The 22,369-nt window shown below is 38.3% G+C and overlaps 1 protein-coding gene across 8 annotated transcripts in view; it reads left to right on the plus strand.

The window, feature by feature from the left end:
• The window catches only part of LOC126191185 (DNA-binding protein P3A2), a 118,280-nt gene that overhangs the window by 79,798 nt on the left and 16,113 nt on the right, over window positions 1-22,369 (plus strand). For all 8 annotated transcript variants that reach the window (XM_049931960.1, XM_049931961.1, XM_049931964.1 and 5 more), the window contains 3 exons: window positions 2,042-2,179; window positions 5,358-5,475; window positions 17,988-18,103. In XM_049931960.1, the coding sequence (XP_049787917.1) occupies window positions 2,042-2,179; window positions 5,358-5,475; window positions 17,988-18,103 (372 nt within the window). The remainder of the gene's footprint in view (window positions 1-2,041; window positions 2,180-5,357; window positions 5,476-17,987; window positions 18,104-22,369) is intronic.

The following is a 22,369-nucleotide window of genomic DNA, read 5'->3' on the forward strand; positions in this document are numbered from 1 at the left end:
AACTGACTAGTTTTTTAAATCTAAGATGACTCTAATTTCTGTGCAGAATTTGATGTACTAAAGAAGCGGTCGCAAAGATTTTCAAACGGAGAAAAATTTTCGCCTAACTCTCGTTCAGAACATGTTCTATCATACGCAGTCTATTATTTGGTTCTTGTTGATCATTATCAAAGAAAGCAGCAGTGTAAGTAACAACAAATAGCATTCTCTTGCCATTGTTTCGCTAATGAGACGATTCCTCTCTTTTTTTTTTTTTTTTTTTTAATTGTAAGCGGCGGTAGCGAACAAAAGCAAGCTATGCTGCGAGCGCCGACAGGCCGTAAACACGCACTATCAGAATGCGACAAACAATGCACGACACAGTACAGTAATGCATTTTCAGGTTAGTGTGACGTAAACACCTATAACAAAGAGAACGGCACTTACCAGATCAAAGCAAAATAAGCAATTGATTCAAACCAGACGAAGCACGTGAAAAAGAAAGGGTACCAGTATAAATACAGACAGAGCGTCTGACGCATAGCAATGGCTACCTGGTAAAGCTTAACTGCTAAGCTTACGACTCGAACCAAACTACTGTAGGTGTATCATCATTCATTCGACCTAAATTGTGTCTCATATTGCAATGGACCAACTTTGTTTCGATTTGGAGGTGCGGCGTAAAACTTTTCTCTCCCCTTGAATTTCGAGTCTCAAATTTAAGGTGCAGCTTAGATTTGGGAATTTTTTTTTTCCTTTATTTCGAGTCTCATTTTTCAGGTGCGGCTTAGATTCGAGTGCGGCTTAGATTCAAGTAAATACGGTACCTTGTGCTGACACTGGCCACAGTGATATTGTTGACATTGTCTGCATCATTGTCAGCTTCTAAATCAGAGTTGAAAGGCTGATCATCACTGGTCTCTACAATAGGGCAATTTCTGCCTTCTTCACTGAGGTTCTCTAGTTCATCTGCCGTATAATTGTTTCTGGACGCTCTATGAGAAAAATAAATGAGAACTTAGCCTTCGAATAACATAATTGTATTACACATAACACTTGTCATGTGTAACAACACGTAATTTGACACAAAATACATGGAAACTCACAACATGAAAAAGTAGGTGTAAAGTCGTAAGGCCTTAATGCGTCAAGTAATTTATTTGTTCCCGTAACTCGTTAGTGCAGAACATAAGAAACAGTAAGCAGCCAAAAGTTTACCTCAGACACTAAAGTTGTTACTGCAGTTTGATCAGAGAACAACACGGATATTTTCATAAAGATTAACACTTGACAGAACATAAATCAGTTGTTTACTCTTTTATGACTGTAAAACTTGAAATTTCATAACAACTTTCGTGAAAATGGTGTCTGTGTAAATACAGTATCAAATAATGTGTAAACAAAGAGTCGGCTCCATGGTTTTGAACATTTTCTATGAAACATTGATGAAAGGCGACACCCCAAATGGTGGAATGAACATTGAACAAATAGTTAGCCACAGTTCAGGTAGGTGGCAGCACTAACTAGTGAAAGCTGTCCTCAACAAAAGTGGCTACATATTTGACCACAGAATGTTTGGCTACAGTATTTTAGGCGATAAGGTTCAAATCTAATGGTTACTTACAGAGAGTTTCGAGCATAATGGAAGTGTCCAAATATTTAGCCAGCATCTGTTAACAACAGAACCATATCAAATATTGCGAGTGTTAAAGGGTTAATGGATTTGGTCCGTGTAAATTCTGAACCCTTCATATGTGCAGCATCTAAGAGTTATGGATAGGAGAGAAGGGACAATACAGTAGACATGTAGACAAACCTTGAGGGCAAAGGTGTTTCTATCCCACAAAGCTACCTTATACTTGAAACAATGTTATGTCAAATTGAAAATATTTGATTAAATGTTCACACTATACTGATAATTACTGATTATTAATCACTGTGTTCAACAATCTTGTCAACATAATACTTGGCCTTAGCTCACTGAACGATTCTCCAATAACATATTTAACATTATACCAGCCGCATTTCTAAATTTTAAATTATTTAAATGCTTACATTACAGGTGACAGCGCAGTATGCTCCAGCAGTTCTGCAGACAATTAGCAATGCAGATGGTACAGTCTCCATCATCCAGGTGGACCCAAATAATCCTATCATCACATTACCTGATGGTACAACTGCTCAAGTCCAGAGTGTCACGGTAAGCTGTTTGTAGATAAATTGATGTTTAACCTACAAAAGCTGGATAAAACCCATTGCTGAAACTGCAATGGTGCTATAAGCACTGCTAGAGAATTCTCACAAAAAAAAAATCTATTTGTTATTTTTAAAGAAGGGTTTACAGAAATGAGAAGCCGCATATTGCTATCATATCTCTTACTCCGAAATCATCTTCATTTTTACCATATAAGATTGAATGACGTTTGTTTGATGAGAAATGGAATTAAAGACAGCTGCTGTGGTAGGAGAGCAAGCACCCATGTCAGTATGGCAAATGGTGTAGTTCAGCATTTCACACAATTGAGATGTCGGAGCTTCCGTTAGCCATCATTTATGCACTCCAGGGCACAATGGCCATCACATATTGGAGCCCTAAAGAGTTCTTCATTGTTTAAACAATGGAAAATCCAGGATGGAATGTAACAGTGTTATGAAAAGGATAGTTGCTACTCACCATATAGCAGAGATACTGAGTCACAGAAAGGCACAACAAAAAGACTGGCAGAAAATTAGCTTTCAGCCAACAAAGCCTTTGTCAGAATCTATAAGCCTTTGTCAGAAATAGATTCTCTCTCTCTCTTACACACACACACACACACACACACACACACACACACACACACACACAGTCTCAGGGAGAGATAGCAGGGTATGGGTGGGGGACGGCAAAGTGCTGCTTGAAACGTGCAGGGACGAGGTGAAGAGCAGGGCATTGGAGGTTTGATGGAGAGCAGGGTAACAGGAAAGGAGGGAATTAAAAAGACTGGATGCGTTGGAGTAGAGGTGCTGAATGGGATCAGGGAAGAGGCTACATTTGGTAAGGACAATGGCTAACAAAGATTGAGACCAGGAGGGTTATGGGAACGTAGGGTATACTGCAGGGACAGTTCCCACCTGCACAATTCAGAAAAGCTGGTGTTGGTGGGAAGGGTCCACACAGCACAGGCTGTGAAGCAGTCATTGAAGTGAACACCATCTTGCTGGGCGGCATGCTCAGCAATGTGGTAGTCCAATCGTTTCTCGGCCACAGTTTGTGGGTGGCCATTCAGTTATCATGACCACATAGAATGCAGCACATTGGTTGCAGCTTAGCTTGTAGATCACTTGACTGGTTTGATGGGACTGGACTGGTGGTGGTGGTGGTGGTGGTGGTGGTGGTGGTGGTGGTGGTGGTGGTGGGAGGAGGAGGATGTATGGGACGGGTCTTGCATCTAGGTCTGTTACAGGCGTATGAGCCATCAGGCAAGGGGTTGGGAGCAGGGGTTGTGTAGGGTTGGACGAGGATATTTAATAGGTTCGGAAGGTAGCGGAATGCCACTATGGGAGTGGTGGGAAGGGTAGCGGGTAAGACAGTCCTCATTTCAGTGCACGACGAGAGGTAATCAAAACCCTGGGTGGTACCAAATCACGGGGGAAATGCTTCTTTGTGGCTGGACGGTGGGACTATGGGAATTGTCAGGTGTTGGAAAGATAAGGCGTGTGTATTTACTTTTGTACGAGGTTAGGAGTGTAATTACGGTTTGTAAAGGCCTCTGTAAGACCCTCGGTATATTTTGGAAGGGACTGCTTGTCCCTACAGATGTAACGGCCATGGGTGGCTTGGCTCTTTGGAAGGGACTTAGCGGTATGGAATGGGTGGCAGCTGTCAAACTGGAGATATTGCTGCTGGTTGGTAGGTTTGATAAGGACAGAGGTACTGATGTAGCCATCTTTGAAGTGGTCAACATCGAGTAAGGTGGCTTGATGAGTGGAGTAGGGCCAGGTGAATTGAATGAGGGAGAAGGTGTTGAGGTTCTGGAGGAGTGTGGATAGGGTATCCTCACCCTCGATCCAGATCACAAAGATGTCATCCGTGACTCTGAACCAGGTGAGGGATTTGGAACTCTGGATGTTTAGAAGGGATTCCCTTAGATAGTCCACGATTAGGTTGGCATAGGAAGCTGCCATGCGAGTGCCCTTAGCTGTACCTTGGATTTGTTTGTAGTTAATTGCTTCAAAGGAGAAGTAATTGTGGGGGAGGATATTGTTGGTCATATAGAATAGAAAGGAGGTGGTCGGTTTGGAATCCGTCAAGCATTGGGAAGGTAGTGTTCAATAGCGGTAAGGCCATGGCTATGAGATTCATCATGTCCACTGTATGGTGAGCTCTTGTTATTTGGTACTACTGCTTAATCCAGTGTGAGCTATGGTGGTGTCTCTGTAACATCAGTTACCAAAATCTGTAGTCTAATGCGTCATTGGTAGCATAGAAATTGATGTTACAACATGGGATAGCAAATCCAGTTACTGTATTCAGAAGTGTAATTTCAATACTGTGGTATCAGTTTCAAACAGTGGGCAGTATTCAAAGAACAACACAACAAGGTCTTGTGTGAGTAACTAAATTCTGACAATTCTAATAGCTTTTTGAAATAGTTGGTAGAATGAGAGTCATTTTAAGAGACGCATCTTGCAGAGGTAGGACACGGATTTTTTGCAACTGTCAGCAGTAAAAATTATGTCTTTGCCTACTTATGGAACTTGTGTTAACAAAACAATACTGAGAAACTGATGCATTAGACACAAGAACATCGTGGGTATGAGCTCTGCATAGGGTTGAGTTTTTGTACTCTGGTGATTTCTAGCTTATGCAGAGCTTTGCATGAAATGTAGCAACTTTTGTTTGTGAATGAACCCGTATTTTGATTATATAAAGTGTTGGGAGTATCTGTGGTAATCTACACAAAGCTAAGTGGTTTTAGAAAGTGCAGAGATGATAATCTGACTTTTACTCTGCCATATAGTAATGACATTTGTAATTCTGTATTCCTTACACACAATAGTGCTCATCCACATAGTGCCTCGTTGATGGAATTTGTAATGCAAAGAACTGTCAGTTGATCAGTTTACAAGTAGGACATCTCTTCCTACAATTGTCCTAGGAGAATGAAGTAGTCTATGAAAAATATGTCAGCAAAGTCATTAAAGCCTTGTGTCATGTGTGTTAAACAGTTTTGGCCATCTGTAGCCATCAACCTGTATTTGCAAGGATGCTTAATTGTTTTGGACACTGTAAAAAATTGCCCAAAATCCAAGGCTTGATTGTTACCTAGGCGTTACAGTCAAAGAATTAACATTACAAGATTGCATTTCAATTAATTGTTGTGTTCTGGTTGCAGGCTCTGGCTGAAGTTGGCCCAGGTCAAGGTGAAAATGTGGCTGTGGACCTTAACAGTGTAACAGAAGCCACTCTTAATCAGGATGGCCAGATCATTCTTACTGCAGAGGATGGTCATGGTGAGCATCAACACTATCTGATGGTTTCCATTCTTGCATCTGATTTGTAGTGTAAAGTTTAGTAGTCGAGAGTGAGTTACAGGTTAATTCTTATAAAATTCTACTCATTAAAAACAAATAGCACCTTTACCAGTTCTGCACCAACGGGTTCATCATCAGATTGCTCTTAACATTTATTGTTTCATAAATTGTGCTCCACACAAGATGTTGACCAGTTTTGGTGTCGGTGGGAGTTTTTTGGGGTGATGATGTGAAACAACTGCAACTCTCTTAGCAAAACAGATAACAGAAAGACAACTATTTTACTTTCGTCTGATCTAATGATGATCTAAAACAATGTTATCGATTTGTTAAGATAAGAACCATTTTCATTTTGTGGTACTTATATTGAAAACACTGTCCCTTCGTATATCATAAACACCACAATTTGCTTTTAATAAATAGCATTATTGGTTGTGTCTGATTATTTAATATATCCATCCAGTGTCTCACCGTGAGAATAGTTCTGTGTTGATCATGACATTATATTTACAGAATATGTGAAACTAAAATAGTCTCATTAATTAACAGTGCTTTGCTGGTTGACACTGTATGGCACATTGTTAGAAATGATTCATAAAACTGATTGAACATCAGTTGAAACCTGCAGTTACCTTGTAGTTTTAATGTTTCATTCAGTGTTCCCCGATGTAGAGTTGTTAGAAGATTACCTGACTTCTTAATGTTTCCGTAGCCATCATTCTGTAGACTCCTCAGTGCTTAAAACATAAGCTAATATTGTTCACTCACTATTCCACTAGTGGACAAACATTGTCATCCATTTTTAAACATGTTACACCTGGTATAACATTAAGTCTCAACTTCTACTTCCAACCCCTATCTTGTACAGTAGGATGAATATTCAGATTACATCAAGGGAGACAAAAGCAGATTGTACTCAAGATTTACAAAACTTATTACAGTCCATCTGATATTGTTGAAGTTGTTTGAGCTTCTACATCCTTTCAAACAGCTGGGTGAAAACTCAACAAAATGTACATCTGCATTTTTATTCTGCAAGTCCTTGTGAAGTGTGTGGCAAGAGGTTCCCTTTGTACAACATATTTGGGTTCCTACCCAGAAATGCTCTAAGTGTAACCCTGTCCTTGCACTTAAATGTGCTATAGTGGGATAGTTTGAGCATTACCCGAGGGTGTCTCCTAGTTCAGATTTTTCAGCATTTCCAATGCTATCTCACGAGTCAGGCAAACCTATGACCATTCATTCTGCCCTTCATTGTGTATGTTCATTATACCCTGTTAGTCTGATTTTGTATAGATCATACACACTTGAAAAATCCAGGGTGGAATGTAACAATATTGTATAACGGACATGCTGAGTCGCAGATAGGCACAACAAAAAGACTGTCACAAATAAGCTTTCGGCTAGCAAGGCCATCATCAAAAATAAACACACACACACACACACACACACACACACACACACTGTGTGATTGTTTTGTCATCTCCTTTTCTGACTGACTGACTTCTTCCAGTATGCTACCAATAAACAGAAACTTTGTCACGTGCTCTACTAATGATTGAGACATTTCATATTGACACCAATTGTTACAGCTAGGTATTTGACTGATTCAAATTATGAATCATTGTCAGATTCGTCATAGCATACTAAATTTTTGTGCTTTGTGAAGTGCACAGTTACACTTTCTGAACTTAAAGCAAGTTGCAAAACTTCGAATTTCTGTCAGGTGTAGTTTCTCGAGATAGTACTTCACAATAGATAAATGCATATCTTCCACCCAAGACAACATTAAAGAATAATCACATAGAATGCACAAATTTCAGCTCAAAGGCTGAGACAAACTGTATTGAACAGAACAAAACAATATCAAGCTGTAGGCTACCTTCATCTTTTGCTCATATTGACATGTGCGATAATGTTGAGGTTGGTTGCAGCAGTTGCGTCCCAAATATTTAGAATTTCAATGTAACACTCTTATTAGTTTCACATTCATGTAGCACTCATGTATATATGTTTATTAAAATGATGTTGGCGTCCTTCAACATAAACGCTTCGATTTTTGTTTCAAATCAGCAAAAATTTCTTTTGCCACTTTCAATGTGGAAAAAACATTTAATGAAACAGATTCAGAATTGCATCTTTAGCCAAAAACAGAAGGCTTGTTTTCTTAGTGCTCCACAGTTTTTCCTATTTTGATTCAGATAAACTGATGCTACTGTGTTCATCTTTGGCACGTTAATGCAGAAGGTGTCGCAAATTCAGTTAAGTAAAAACTTGTGCATGTTCCACATTTATTTTATGTTTATAAGCAAACTTTGTTCTTCATTTGTGTGAGATTGTATATGCCACATAGTTTCTTTCCCATTATCGTCATTGGTTACGTCAAGGCTTATTCATTTTTCAACATTTCAGAATTCCAAGCAAAAGTCATGCTGTTCATCAGCTGTAAACTATATTTGTGCTTCTCTAAGACATTTTGAAATTCTGGCATTAGTATCCCAGATCTGCCAACTTTTACAGTTTATCTGTAAAATTTACAGAAATTGCAGCATTTTACAGTTTTACATATGCACAGTGTCATTTTACAACATAGCAGACAAAAATTTGAAATGTTAACATTCGATAATCGCCCCACTTCTGTATAGCCGATTGTTAGTGTGGGTCCGAAGGCAGGTCTACTATAGTCAATAACTCATTCTTTGATATGATTTGTGCTTTTAACCATGTGATGTTCGTGTTGTCACGGGAATTGAATTTAAAGCTGGGATAACAGTTCTTCCTTGTGAATTTTGTGTATCGACTGGCTCTGCTCCACAAAGTCTTTGTTCGCTCCATTCGCTTGTTGTTTAATCCATATTTGTTGACCACATGCAGACTAATTTCATTCATACCCCGCGCGCGCGCGAGTGCGTGCGTGCGTGCGTGCGTGTGCGTGTGTGTGTGTGTGTGTGTGTGTTTTCATTTAATGGTTTAAGACTGTGTATGCTTTGACTTGTTTCAATGAATTGTTTGACTGCCTTGAGTGTTTGTTTTTATTTTATGTGACATTCTGTGATCCAGGTTTCTTTCAATGTCCCAATACATATCGTGACATATTCCAGTTGTAGAATTCATGAATAAATCCACCAAGAGACAATGCTTCCAGAAATTTAAAGAATCAAATTCTGTCAATTTTCCTTGCATACTAAAATCAAGAAAGGCAGAAAATTTTGCCTTTTGCACAGTATGTGGACGTGATATTAATATTGCACATGGTGGAAGAAATGGTATAAGAAATCATGCGAAGTGTGGTAAACAAGTAAATTATGTTAAATCAAAGGGAGATAACAAGAAATCAACATCTTTTTTGCTATGTCTGGAAATGTCAGTAACGTAATTAGAGCAGAGTGTTTGTCTACTTCCTTTTTGGTGGAACATAATGTGCCCTTAGCTGTGGCTGATCATGCTGGTACTTTATTTAAGATTATGTTTACAACATCAGAAGTTGCAAAGAAATATAGCTGTGGTCACACAAAAATGACTTACACTATAAATAAAATGGCAAAGAATGCATCATCTGAAGTTTTACGTGCCTTCAGAATGGGCCATTTTCCTTGGCAATGGGTGGAAACAATGACAAGACTGCCAAGTTGTATCCTGTTGTTGTTACATTCTATGATATTCTGCAGGAAAAAGTGATGTTATCTTAACTGAGTTTTCATAACGTAAAAATTGAAAACTGTGTGGCATTGTGCTCCAACATTGCTCATGTTGTGATAGGACACAAAAATGGGGTTTCAGCAGTTCTGAAGGAAGTTCAACCAGTTATTGCCATTGTAGGTTGCATTTGCCACCTTATTAATCAAGCAGCTGAAAACTTGAACAAGGCCTGCACTTTTCATCATGTGACTATTCCTGTATGTGACAAATTGAATGTGTGCCCTTCAGAATTCTTCCCCACAAGTTCACTTTTTATTAGGACTTCTAACGAATTTTCCAAAACAGTTGGTCACCAAGTTTAAGCCCAAAATTGTCAAAAGCTCATCATTGTTCAAAGTTAAGTACAACTTCATTCAAAAGCAAGGAAGTAATGATGAGTTAGTGACTGGCATTCAGACTTCAAACATAGTGAATGATCTCCAGGATACAGATAAATACCGTTTCTTTTCATCAGTGAGGAACTGTTTGTACTGCCTGTGACTACATGATCTACAAGTTTCCACTCAAGGGTGAAGTGTTAAAAGCATGCTCACATTGCTAGGTTAGACAAAATTGAAGATGCACAGTTTTCTCCCATTCCTTTTTTCTTGGGAAAATTTCATGTAATGTTATACAAGAAAGAGAGTGAACTACAGATTAGGTGGTGAATGAGCTTCAGAGGCAATTCACTGCTCGTAGGTAGAGGACATGCTGCAAGTGATTCCAGTTGGCCACAAATATCAGGAATTCGTGGAGCTAATGGACTACTTAAGTATAACCGAATTTCTAGAGTAATGCTCTCTGTTCTCACCATATCCCACAGCAATGCACAATGTGGACGTGTGTGCAGCATTGCAAAGAAAATAGAACAGAGTTCAGATAATCTATGTCCAGTGAATGAATGTCTGGAGCCTTATTTCTATTTTGAAGACCAGGGGTTCTGTTCCCTGTTATGACAAAACATTTTCTCAAGACTTTTTACAGGAAGCTAAAAAGCCACAACTGTGACTTTAAAGTTGAACTATCATGCGATTCACTGTGTGAATTATATTATTTCTTGCCTGTGTAAAGTTAAACAAGTTTTTTGTGTAAAGCGCTTTTCAGTTACTGCATATGTGCTTAATTTATCAAGGAAGTCATGTATGCTCCAAACTAATATTCACCATGCCTTCTGCTGTTTAACATGGATTTCTTCTTTACTGTTATGTTCATATACAAATCATTGGCGTATGATGTAAGTAGATGTAATTTCATTGACGTATCCTGTTTAAAGCATGTATTGTTATACTTTGTAGCCCAGAATATTGTTATTTTCGTCAAGCCAGGGTAATGTCGAAAATCATTAGATTTTTTTTGCTCGCACGCGAGTTTTACTGATAGCCCATTTCAAAAGTTGGTGTGTATGGTATCTTTATTCAGGCAGTTATTAGTTACTAATTTCAGTTGGTATTTATGTGGTGAAAAGTATATATATTTGATACTCTGGGGAAGCTTAAGAGTGATTGGGGGGGGGGGGGGGGGGCGAAGCAGATGGCGTTATGGATGGCCCACTAGATGGTGCTGCCACAGGTCAAATTGATAGAAATTGCATTTTTAAAAAAAAAATAGGTACCCCCATTTTTATTACATATTCATATAGTACATAAATAAATATGAATGTTTGATTTGGTACATTTGTTTCACTTTGTGACGAATGCCGTTGTAATATTCCAACACTTATAATATGCCTCACCCATTTAGATGAACAGTTGGTAATAATGTGGTTTTTAAATTATTTCTGTTGTTCCAATGTGATACATTTACTTCTGTGACCTTATCATAAATTATGGGAATGCATGCTGTTTTTCTGCATGAGCAACCGTAATAACCTCATTAATGTAATAAATGCTCAAAATGGTGTCCTTCAGCTTCAATGCATTTGGTAATACGCGTAACGAAATTCGTCTCAACAGCGAGGAGATCGCCTTCAGTAATTGTCGTACATGCTTTGACAATTCGCTGACGCATGTTTTCAGGCATTGTCAGTGGATCATGATGACAAATATCATTCAGTTTACCCCAAAGAAAGAAGTCTGAAGATGTAATGTCCAGTGAACGTGCAGGCCGTGGTATTGTGCTTCTACAACCAGTCCACCTGTCATTAAATATTCTATTTAATACTGCTTCAACTGCATGTGTGCTGTGTGCTGGACATCCATCATGTTGAAAGTACATCTCCATTATGTCATGAAGTTAAACATCTTGTTGTAGAATCGGTAAAACATTTAGATTGCCATCGATAAAATAAGGGCCAATTAGATGTCCTCCCATAATTCCACACCATGCATTAACCTGCCAGGATTGCTGATGATCCACTTGTTGCATCCGTTGTAGATTTTCCATTGCCCAGTAGTGCTTGTTATGCCAGTTTGCGTTACGTCTTTTGGTGAGTGACTCTTCTTCACTAAATAGAACTCTTTAATTTATTTGTGCCCAGTGGCAAAAATTTACACAACATTCCAAATCATTTCCATGCAATTCCTGGTGCATAGAAATGTCGTAAGGGTGAAATGTATGATGATGTAGAATTCTCAAAACCGACATTTTTGAAAATTCAGATTCTCGCTCAATTTGTCTGCTACTGATGTGCAGATTAGCCTCAACAGCAGCTAAAACACTTATTTGGGCATCTTCATTTGTTGCAGTTCTTGGTTGTGTTTTCTTCTTTGGCTGAACACTTCCAGTTTCTTTAAATATGAAAGGGCGGGACACATGGATGCCGTCTGTCGGGATAACGCTCAACATACATAGCACAGGCTTGTTGAGTATTTTGATCACAATAGCCATAAACAAAAACCATATCTACCTATTCTGCAACTGTTAAACTTTCCATTTTATCAAGATTATGTCTTCTGTGTAATTATTATGACTGGAGAAGTGTATTATCATATCTAATTTAAGTAATGAATTGCACACACTGCTATCGGGTGCATTGGTACATTTGTCAGAATATTACAGCGCCATCCATAACAAAGCGAAACAAATGTTCCAAATCAAATATTCATATTTATTTACCTACTATACAAATGTGTATTGAAAAATTGGGTTACATATTTTAAAAAATGCAGTTTATATCAATTTGAGCTTTGGCAGCACTGTCTAGTGGGCCACCCATAGCGCCATCTGTTTTCCCCCATTACACTCGAACAGACTTGTTCTTATTTTTTCATTAGATACTAATTTTGCGAGATATTTGGTCCGGTTACAATAAGTGGACCACCCTGTATATCTATCATATTATGTTCCATTTAGTTATAAACATTGCACCAGCCACACTGCAATTCCATTGTAAATACTGTTCTTGGACACAGAATTAATTAGTTGCTGTTCACAAGCAGCTGGAAATCACCCTGATTACTTTCAAGCAATTGGAAGTAGTGACAAATGGGTGTGTTGGGCAAACTACCAAGAGTCATTTGTTAGGGATATCAAAGGTGCCTCAATTACTTATAATTCTCTGTCGATACTGTCTTCTCTCACGAAATATGGTACCTATAACTACTCACTATTAGACTGTGAGGCTTCAGTCAGTGACAGGCCTATGGATCCATCCCGCAGAGGGGAGTCAGGGACCAGGGATAACTCAAGGTACTACTATCTTCCCACTTACCGGCAGGTCTGAGATATTCTCTCCCACTGAAACTGGAACTGCATTGTCCGATCTCAAGAGGAAACAAACTCTAAAGGTTAGGGTTCTGTTGATCGCTAACACTTGAATCCTATGATGAATATTATCAGACCTTATGGAAATGACAAGAAGGGATGGGATGGATCACTTCACACACTGTATGTATCCATGGACACCTCATTTAACATGTTGAAGGGGCTTTTCCATTAACCATTGAAAAAACAGGATGCAATGAGATTATGGCGCATATTGGAACGAAGAAAGCCTGGGCTCTGGCAGTGAGTCATGCTGGACTCATTGCAGTGACTGGCAGAGGATGTTGAGAGTGCCATCCTTGCTCACAATGTTTCAGCGAAGCTCACAATCTTCAACATTGTCCTTAAAAATGGTCATGGCCCTCTGGTTTTGAGCCAAGCAGAGACTTCAAAGATTCTGTGACAGGTCTATGCTGCCTCTTAGACTTGTGGTGTATGGTTAAGAAGTAAAGGGTCCAGCAAATGGGTCAGGCATGTGCTACACACCAGAGACTGCTGTAATGAACGGTGTGTAGAGTGCACATAGATTAGGTGACCTCGCCATCCATGTCAGTTAATGATACCTGTTAGAGACCTTGAAGTATTAATGTAAGATGCATTGAAATTTGGCTCCCTGTCCCCTCTCTGCAGATAAGCCGATAAAAATCCTAGTGATTGACTGCCGAACCATTGTCAACTAAAAGTCCAGAGCTAGAAGCAGTCCTAAAAAGTGGTGAGGTGTGTTTAATACTGTAGACCAATTAAAATTACTTGATAGTTGATGCTTCACGTGTTGTAGCCGGTTCCGTCCAATCAGAGAGCTCAGTGTCATGTCTGAACTGTTTGGCATTGACAATATTTTGAAAAGGATATGTTTACTCACCATAAAGCGGGAATGCTGAGTCACAGATAAGCACAACAAAAAGACTGTCAGAAAATGAGCTTTTGGTCAACAAGGCCTTCATTGGAGATTGAACATACATACACGCAAACCCAACTCGCACACACATGACTGCGGTCTGTGTGTGTGTGTGTGTGTGTGTGTGTGTGTGTGTGTGTAATTTCTGTCTCCGAAAAAGGCCTTGTTGGCCAGAAGCTGGTTACCACAGAGTCTATTGTTGTGCCTACCTGCGTCTGAGCATCTCCGTCATACGGTGGGTAGCAACTATCGTTTTCATAGTATTGTTGCAGTACTGGATCCTTCTGCATAAGATGCAATTCAGTGTCGTTTATACAGTTACTATGATCAGAGATTGGCTTACGGTCGATAAGCTTCACAGGACATTTAATGAAGCCGAATTTTTGAAGGCCGTCAGTTGTTGTGACTGCGACACCAGAGTCATACATACAACAGCCTATTACAGTATAATGACATAGCTTAGTAGTTATCGTATAAACCTAATGTGTAGTAGAAGGTCAAAGGTTCAAATCTCGTCAAATGCTGCAAAAGCTTTAGAAAAATAAAATCTTGTCAAAAGACTATCATTTTTTATTCATTTAATTGGTTTAAATGTACTTAATTATTTCTAATACTTTGTCGCATCATTTTCCTATCATTCTGTTGTCGTTTGGAATCTGTTAGCGTTGCCTCAATTCTGCAACCAAGTGCCAACCAGTATACTCATCAATTGGTAACACATCATCCCGTGTAACCAATGTGAGGATAGTTTCAGGTAACCAGTGACTGTGAGAAATTACAATGCGTTTAGCACTAAAACTGAAATTTTGCTGCAGAAGATGGCAATACATTCAAATATATTACAAAATTTTTCTGTCTAGAGTTTGCTAATAGTGGTTACCCTTAAATGCGATGAACAAAGCGAACATTATTTTAGTTTTGCAGCAGATTGTTGAATTCTGTTTTCTTGGATACCTTGCACATCACGAGGTTGTGGTTAGGTCAGGGCATGAGTTAAAATTCGCTGCTACAAAACCTGTAGCTCAGTCATTGGTCACTTAAAACTATTTGTTGACAGAGCACTCCCATTTCTGTCATATGTTGTGGCTGTGACTTCAACCTTGCTCCATGTTTACACATTAACAGCATTTGTAAAGCAACCTACTGTATTTGTGTGTCGACTGTTTGTCAACACTGTAGTGGCAAGTGGCAGCCAATGTGAGGATAGTTTCAGGTAACCAGTGACTGTGAGAAATTACAAAGTAATTTTAATTGGACTAAGGTACAGCAAGCTGGAAAAAATTCCAAATTGGTAGCAGTGAGATTTTGGGGTAAATCTAAGCTTAGATAAAAAGGACAGACTAATGGGTAATGAAGGGTGTGCTGTCATCGTAGTAGACAAAAAACTCAAATCCACTTACAAGGAGACCATATGGCAATAGGGTTTTTGTAATTTTTTAAATTTAGGGTGCGTGAAGTCCAGAACTCGTATGTCACACCCAAAACAGTTAGACACCACTCCCAAAACTTCTCGACAAAACTGACTTTGACATTTTCTGAGTGTTGTTAATAGTCTGAAGTAGGTGGATTTTTCTGTAGGCGGTGTGACACTGTGGTAGAAAGCTTGTTTGTCCCATGCGGGGCCCAGGTTTGATTCCTGGCTGATGCAAATTTTTAAACAAATGGATATGTTGACGCGAAATCAGGTGCAAATTAACATTGTGGACATGGGAAATTGGACAGGATCAATAAAAAATGTTGTAAATGGCAAGAAATCATTAATTTCTGGAACATAAAAGCAGGATTATACTGTAGTTCTGAAACCCACTCACAATGAAAATAAAATCAATTACAACAAATTGACCTGACATGTTTTAGGATGTACATCCAAATCAGAACTGGTGTTTGTGACATGAGGCAGTGGTAGCAACATTTATTAGTATAGTATAACTGGCAACTAAAACAAGTAGAAAGTTTCTCATGTTCGGTAAAGTAGATAAAGAAGCCCTAGTGTCATGTTAGTGGAAGGAACTTGAAACATTTCTCTTTGGGCAAGAGCATGTAGAGAAACTGTGGGTCGGGAATAGTTGAACAAGCATTGGAAAGATGTCCTCAGTGGTATAAACTCACTGTAAAGAACAGCAGCTGCTGCACATTAGGTGCTCTACATACTGAGACCCTGAATGTAATGTGTTTGGTTGTGAGGAGGCTAGTGCATGAAATCTTCAGTGAGTACCGTAGCAGATCTCATTGAAAAGATCTCTCACTAAACCCACAGAAATTCTAGGCTGTCATTGACACCAAACTTGTGGTGTGACACTCTTGAATTGTAAATAAGAGTAGCAAAGAAAAAGCAGAAGTACTCAATTTCATTTTCAAATGTTTCGCTACAAAAGAAGATGAAGTAGCACTGCAAACATAAGTGATGCAGTTTTTTGTGCATGGTATTGAGAAACAACTGAAATTACTAAAAATGAACAAGAACACATGGCTCAATGCACTCTGCACCAGATTCTATATAGAATTGGCAGTCAAGTTAGCTACTCTTTGAACTGTAATGAATCATAGTCCACTTAATCATAAAACTGTGCCCAGTTGTTGAAAAACAGCACAGGTCATGTGCGTCTAGGAGGACAGCAGAAGTGTACCACATCTTACAACATATGAGCTTAAATGTAATGAGATATTTCAGGCGGAATGAACTGCTCCATTCCCACCAGCATGCATTCCGAAAACATCTGTAGTGAAATCCAACTAAGCTTTTCTCACCTGACATCCTGTGAAAGCTATAGGAGGTTATCAAGTGGCTGCAATATTTCTTGACTTTTCAGTCCGTACCTCACCACTTATACAAGTATGAACATATTGGGTGTCAAATGAAATTTATAACTGGATTGAGGATTCTTGGTAGCAAGGGCATGGATGGAGAGTCATTGACAGAAGTAGAAGTAAATACAGATGTGTTGGAATCTTGCTTTTCATGTTAAAGTTAGTTACCCAAGAGATGAGACTAATAGTAATGTCACACCTTTCGCAGACAATACAATTATCTATAAGACAGCACCTTTTGAAAAAAATTGCATAAATTTTCATTCAGGCCGTGCTTTTTAAGCTTACAAAATTGTACAAAAACTGACAACTTGTATTAAATGTTGAACTGTAACATTGTGGACTTAACAGTAGGAAAGCGTAGTCTCTTCTTGTTAAAATATTATTAGGGTCACAATTGGAATAGTCAGTCCATACAAATATCTTGGTATAACAATTTGTAGGCACTTAAAATGGAATGACCGCATAGGCTTGGTTGTCAGTAAAGTAGGTGGCAGACTCATGTTCATTGTTAGTACACCAGGAAAATGCAGTATGTCAACAAACAAGATAGCTTAAAAAATGCTTGCATGACACATCCTAGAATAATGCTCAAGTTTGAGAGGCACCCACTAAATCAGGGGACATTGAACATACACATAAAAGGGTAGCATGAATGGTCACAGATTTGTTTAATTTGGGGAAGAGCATCAATGAAATGCTGAAAAATCTAAACTGGTAAATGCTTGCAAATAGGCACACGCTATCCTATGAAATCCTTATTTAGAAATTTTAAGAATCAGCGTTAAGTGAGGAGTCCGAGAATATACATCTGACTACCTCCCTACATATCACTCTCATAGAATATGTGACCTGCAAGTGCTCCATATCCACAGGGGGTGGGGGTGGGGGGTGGTAGTGATACTAAGAACTCTCCTCTCTGCCATGTACTTTAGTGGCTTGCAGAGTATGTATGTCCATGAAGATATAGAACCTCACGAACAGTGCTTGATGGTCTGACTGAAGATAATTGTGGGAATGTGAGATAATATCATCTTGAATACTGATATCTGATGTTTGCTTAATAACTTCGTTTTAATAAACAAAATTTTGGAAAGACAGCTACCTACCTATAGATGTTTGATGATGCTATTAGTGGTTGTTGGAGAGGATGGGGGTAGGAGGGGGGTGGGGGGAGGCAAAAGCGGGTGATGAAGTCTGCCCCCACCCCCTCTCCCATTATTATCTGTCTGCCCCCTCCCCTCCTATCATATACAGGTCTAATATGTATTTCTGTTGTTTCCGACCAAACCATTATGTTGTTGGATTGTCTGAAAGATATGTACCACAGATACAAGCCAATTTAACAAGTTTATATTTTGTGTGACATAAAACAGTCCTCTTCACCCTACAAACTTGCTTTTAGGTTATCCAGTATCTGTCTCTGGAATGATAACTGTGCCAGTCACTGGATCAATGTATCAAACTGTGGTGGCAAATCTACAACACCTCCATCCACAAGGGGAGCCAGGTAGTTTGCAGGTGAGTACGAATTAAATTACATTCTGCAGCATTACTTAACATTCAGCTATGTAGTAGCAGTATGTGGATAGTGTTCTTGAGTATTATTTGTAAGCATCTGGTGAAAGATCTTGGTAATTTAAAAATGTTTAGGGTAGTATTATTATACTCTCCATACCTATAAAAAATATGTATGTAGTGGTTTTCAGCATTCTCCCTGTCACAATTACATGTGTGTTAAACATGACATTTGGAGTCTTGTACAAGCTCTTACGTTGTTGAGTGGTTATGTCAAATACTGTACTGTCACCCGGGTATTCAGTAATTAGGTAGGAGTGACTGAGTTACACAGAAGTAGTGAGCAGAATCTGACTTAGGTCATGTAAGTCCTCTCTAATCCCAAACTCTTCATGTACTGGAAGCTAAAAATATAGGTTAGCTTCAATGTGTAAATAACCAATCAAATATCAGTTTCCGTTAATGAAGTCGTTATGTAGAAAAGAAATTGCTCTCTGAACTAAAACTCCAGAAGTTCAGAAGACTACGGCATTTAGTAGGAAATACAAAATTTCCTTTCTGAGAGATGGCACATTTGTCAATAAAAATCATAGAGGGAGACAGAGATGAATACAGTAAGCAGATTCAGTACTTACTCAGAGATGAAAAGGCTTGCACAGGCACAGGCACAGGCACAGGCTAGAGTAGTATGGAGAGCTGTATCAAACCAGTCTCCTGACCAAAGAGCACAACAAGAACAGTTGTTCTTCCTCTGCTCTTACATTGGCATCTAAATTTCTATGTAACCTTGCAAAGCTTCTGCAGTCATTTAATGTTATTGAAGTCGTAGCGTAAAATTGTTTTTATATGTTCTTATAACATTTGGCTTTAAACTTCTCTAGTATTAATAACGGCAGTTTTTCAGTGCCACCCACATAAAGCAATGCTGGCAGGTGGAACAGCCATCACACACACACACACACACACACACACACACACACACACACACACACACATATTAGTTTTATGTTTTTGTAGTGAAATACGAGATGTTCAACTTAACAAAAATTCATTTACTTCTTCCTTTACTTATAGCCAAACTAATTAATAAAAAAAGTTCCTACTCCATGTTGAGATATGAAATAAAATATAGAATTTCATGGTATAGGCAAATCTTATGTATCTGGCTTGGTTATCAGAAAATTAGATTTATCTACATTTCCTAATAATGCCCTCATCATTAACTGTACAATTTTAACATATTAACTTGTTTCTGTAGCTTTGAACACACGAAAGGTTTAAGAACATTTAATAGAAATACATTTGGGTTAATACTGCATTGAAATATGACTGTAGTAATGTTTGCTAAATTACATTGCATCAATCATTGCTTATGATTATGTTTTTGCGAATTACAAAAGAGCCAGATAATGTTGTTCATTCCTACCAATGTCAGCAGTACATTTCAATACGTAGAACATTATTACATATTTACTATTTCCATAATATTTCCCTGAGGTGATTTGCATTCATGTTAAACTGTTTTTGTATTATTGTATTTTGATATTGTTACTATCTATGGTTACATGTGTTTGCTTGTAAATTCAGTATGTATATACATACATCAGCATCTGGACATCAGTATTTAGGAAATTAATATTCTGTATGTGACTTCAGATACAGTTGAAATCGGCTTCTGAAAAATTTGCACACTATGAAGATTGGGCAAGACCTTTAAGAGCAGATAGATGGAACAGCTGATTCACAAAATGAACTGATTTGTATTGAAAAATTGATTAATACAACAAATATTTTTTACATGCAAAAAATATATCCCTAAACAGAATTAAAAATTTCAAAAGATACAATGTTATATAGAAAATATTGTTAAACAACATGTAGTAAACTGTAGAATGACATATGTTCAAGATCAGAATACCTTTTCATCAAAATATTACATAACATCAGAAAAATGTCTGGTAAATCATCTAATATTCAGTGTCACTGGATTGGTTCCCTTTTTGTAGAAATACTGGGAACAGTGTTTGCTCATAGATGTCTCCCCCCCCCCCCCCCCCCAAGGTTATTTAGGAAGCAAGGGTTTTATGTGCAGGGGTTAACTCAAGATTTGTCCTCTAAGTTTATTCACAGAGTTTCCACATTTTGGAAGATTTGAAAAATCAGTTTATGATTAATCCGATCACAGACTCAGAGAATCGCTGCTTTTGTTTAAATCCTAAAAATATTTACATAGAAATATTAAAGTATTTTCCACCATCAGTACTGTTTTTAGTTAGTGTGTTTCCTTGTAAGCAAATACACATGCAAATGTGTAAATGAGGCTCATAGACATACAGTAAATAACTGATAAACAAATTGCATTAAAGTGTTTATGAAGTTTCAAGTCAGGTAAAATATAGTAAAGGTGTTTGTGCAAATTTGTGACTTCATTGTAGCTGTGTAAGAAAATGCCAAATGGTTAGGGCCTTGTGTATGCCACACACACGAAGCATAGAGTATGCATCCCACTGCGATAGACTGAAATTCTTCTTAAAAATTTCTTCTACTGTTGGAACACAAATAATAAAGTAAAAACGAAGTGGATATCAGTGTTCATATCAAGTAGTAAATTTGTAACATTTCTGAGCCCAAACGGTTTTCTTGATTTGGGATAGATGAACTGGTATGCATTAAAATGAGGATTTCCCACAACCTCAAATGGGCCATTGTATATGTCAAAGAAGTTTTTGATATCACTGTTTATGAAGTTAGATCTTATATAATTTTTTATGAAGTTAGATCTTATATAATTTTTTTTAAGTCCAAGTCACTAACATTGAATTGAGTTTATTTTACCCTACCATCATGTCTTTGTTTTCTTTTGTTGCAATGTTGCTTCTTAGTTACCCCGACAACGTGCACCCTCTCTTCTGCTGAGATGTGGTTGCACAGTTGAAATTGCCTTGTTCTTTGTTCAAATATGCAGGTTGTTTATCATACATTATTTCATAGGGTGTGAATCATATGGTGGTATGTTGCAGACTGTTTACAGCGTCTAAAAAGTTTTCAGTATTTTCTAACCAGTTGGAATGGTCCCTTCTACAATAGGTCCTGCACAGTCTACCTATTTCCCACATGTATCATTCTTTTGGATTACAGGATGGAGAGTTGACTGAGGTTTAATGTCGTTTTCACTTGTAAACTCCTTCCAGGTTTTGGATGTGATCTGGCTTCCATTATCTGAAAGCAACATTTTTGGTGTAGTGTATGAAAGTAATCTTCAGTTGGTTTTTGAATTTTTTTCTTGCTGGTTGCTTTCTTTGGAAGGTACATGTTAATGAACTTAGAGAATAGGTCTGCCATTACAAAAATGTAGCAATACCGTCCTTCTGCTCTGTGTAATTACCCTACAAGTCAGTACCCATGAGGTCTATTTGCTTGTTAGGTATTAAACTCTGTAAATGGCCCCTATTGGTGTGATTATCAACTTTGACACTTACATACCTGTCACAGGGTGTAAGGCACTTTGTTACTCTGCAGACAGTGTTATGAAAGTACACACACTGCCATATTTTTTTGAGTACACTTAAGGAACTCACAGTGCCCAAAACTGGTGTAAGTGTAAAGTATTCAGAGGTCTGTGTATTCTTCAGACCAGCAAACCCTCCACCTATCACTGACAGGGCTGTGCCTGTAAAAAAGAATCCTCTTGAAAACCTGACAGTATTGTTGTACCTCTTCATGGCCCTTTTTCACCAGATAACTACTTACCAGCTTCCAATTGTCGTCATGGTTCTAATTTCATCGAGTTGATTGCAAATTATTCTAATATCCCTGTCCTCTTTCACCCCTTTATTTACATGGTGGTGAAGTTTTTTCTCTTGATTTCCATCTGCAGTGTCATTTACATTTCCCACTGGTAACCTGGATATGGCATCAGCCACAATGTTGTCCCTCCCCTTAATGTATTCTACAGAAAAGTTGAATTACTGGAAAAACATAGTCCATTGAGTCTGTCTAGTGTGGTAGTGTTTGCATTCTTGAATATAGCTGAAGGCTTTATGATCTTATGTGCCTGTACTTGGTGACCCAATAAGTAGTTCCTAAATTTTTGGAATCTCCATTTATAGCCAGAAGTTCTTCTTCTCAAATGGAGTATTTCTCTCCCCCCCCCCCCCCCCCCTCTCTCTCTCTCTCTCTCTCTCTCTCTCTCTCTCTCTCTCTCTCTCTCTCTCTCTGTGTGTGTGTGTGTGTGTGTGTGTGTGTGTGTGTGTGTGTGTGTGTGTGTGT

Source organism: Schistocerca cancellata, chromosome 6 (assembly GCF_023864275.1).
Source record: "Schistocerca cancellata isolate TAMUIC-IGC-003103 chromosome 6, iqSchCanc2.1, whole genome shotgun sequence".
NCBI classification, from domain to species: domain Eukaryota; kingdom Metazoa; phylum Arthropoda; class Insecta; order Orthoptera; family Acrididae; genus Schistocerca; species Schistocerca cancellata.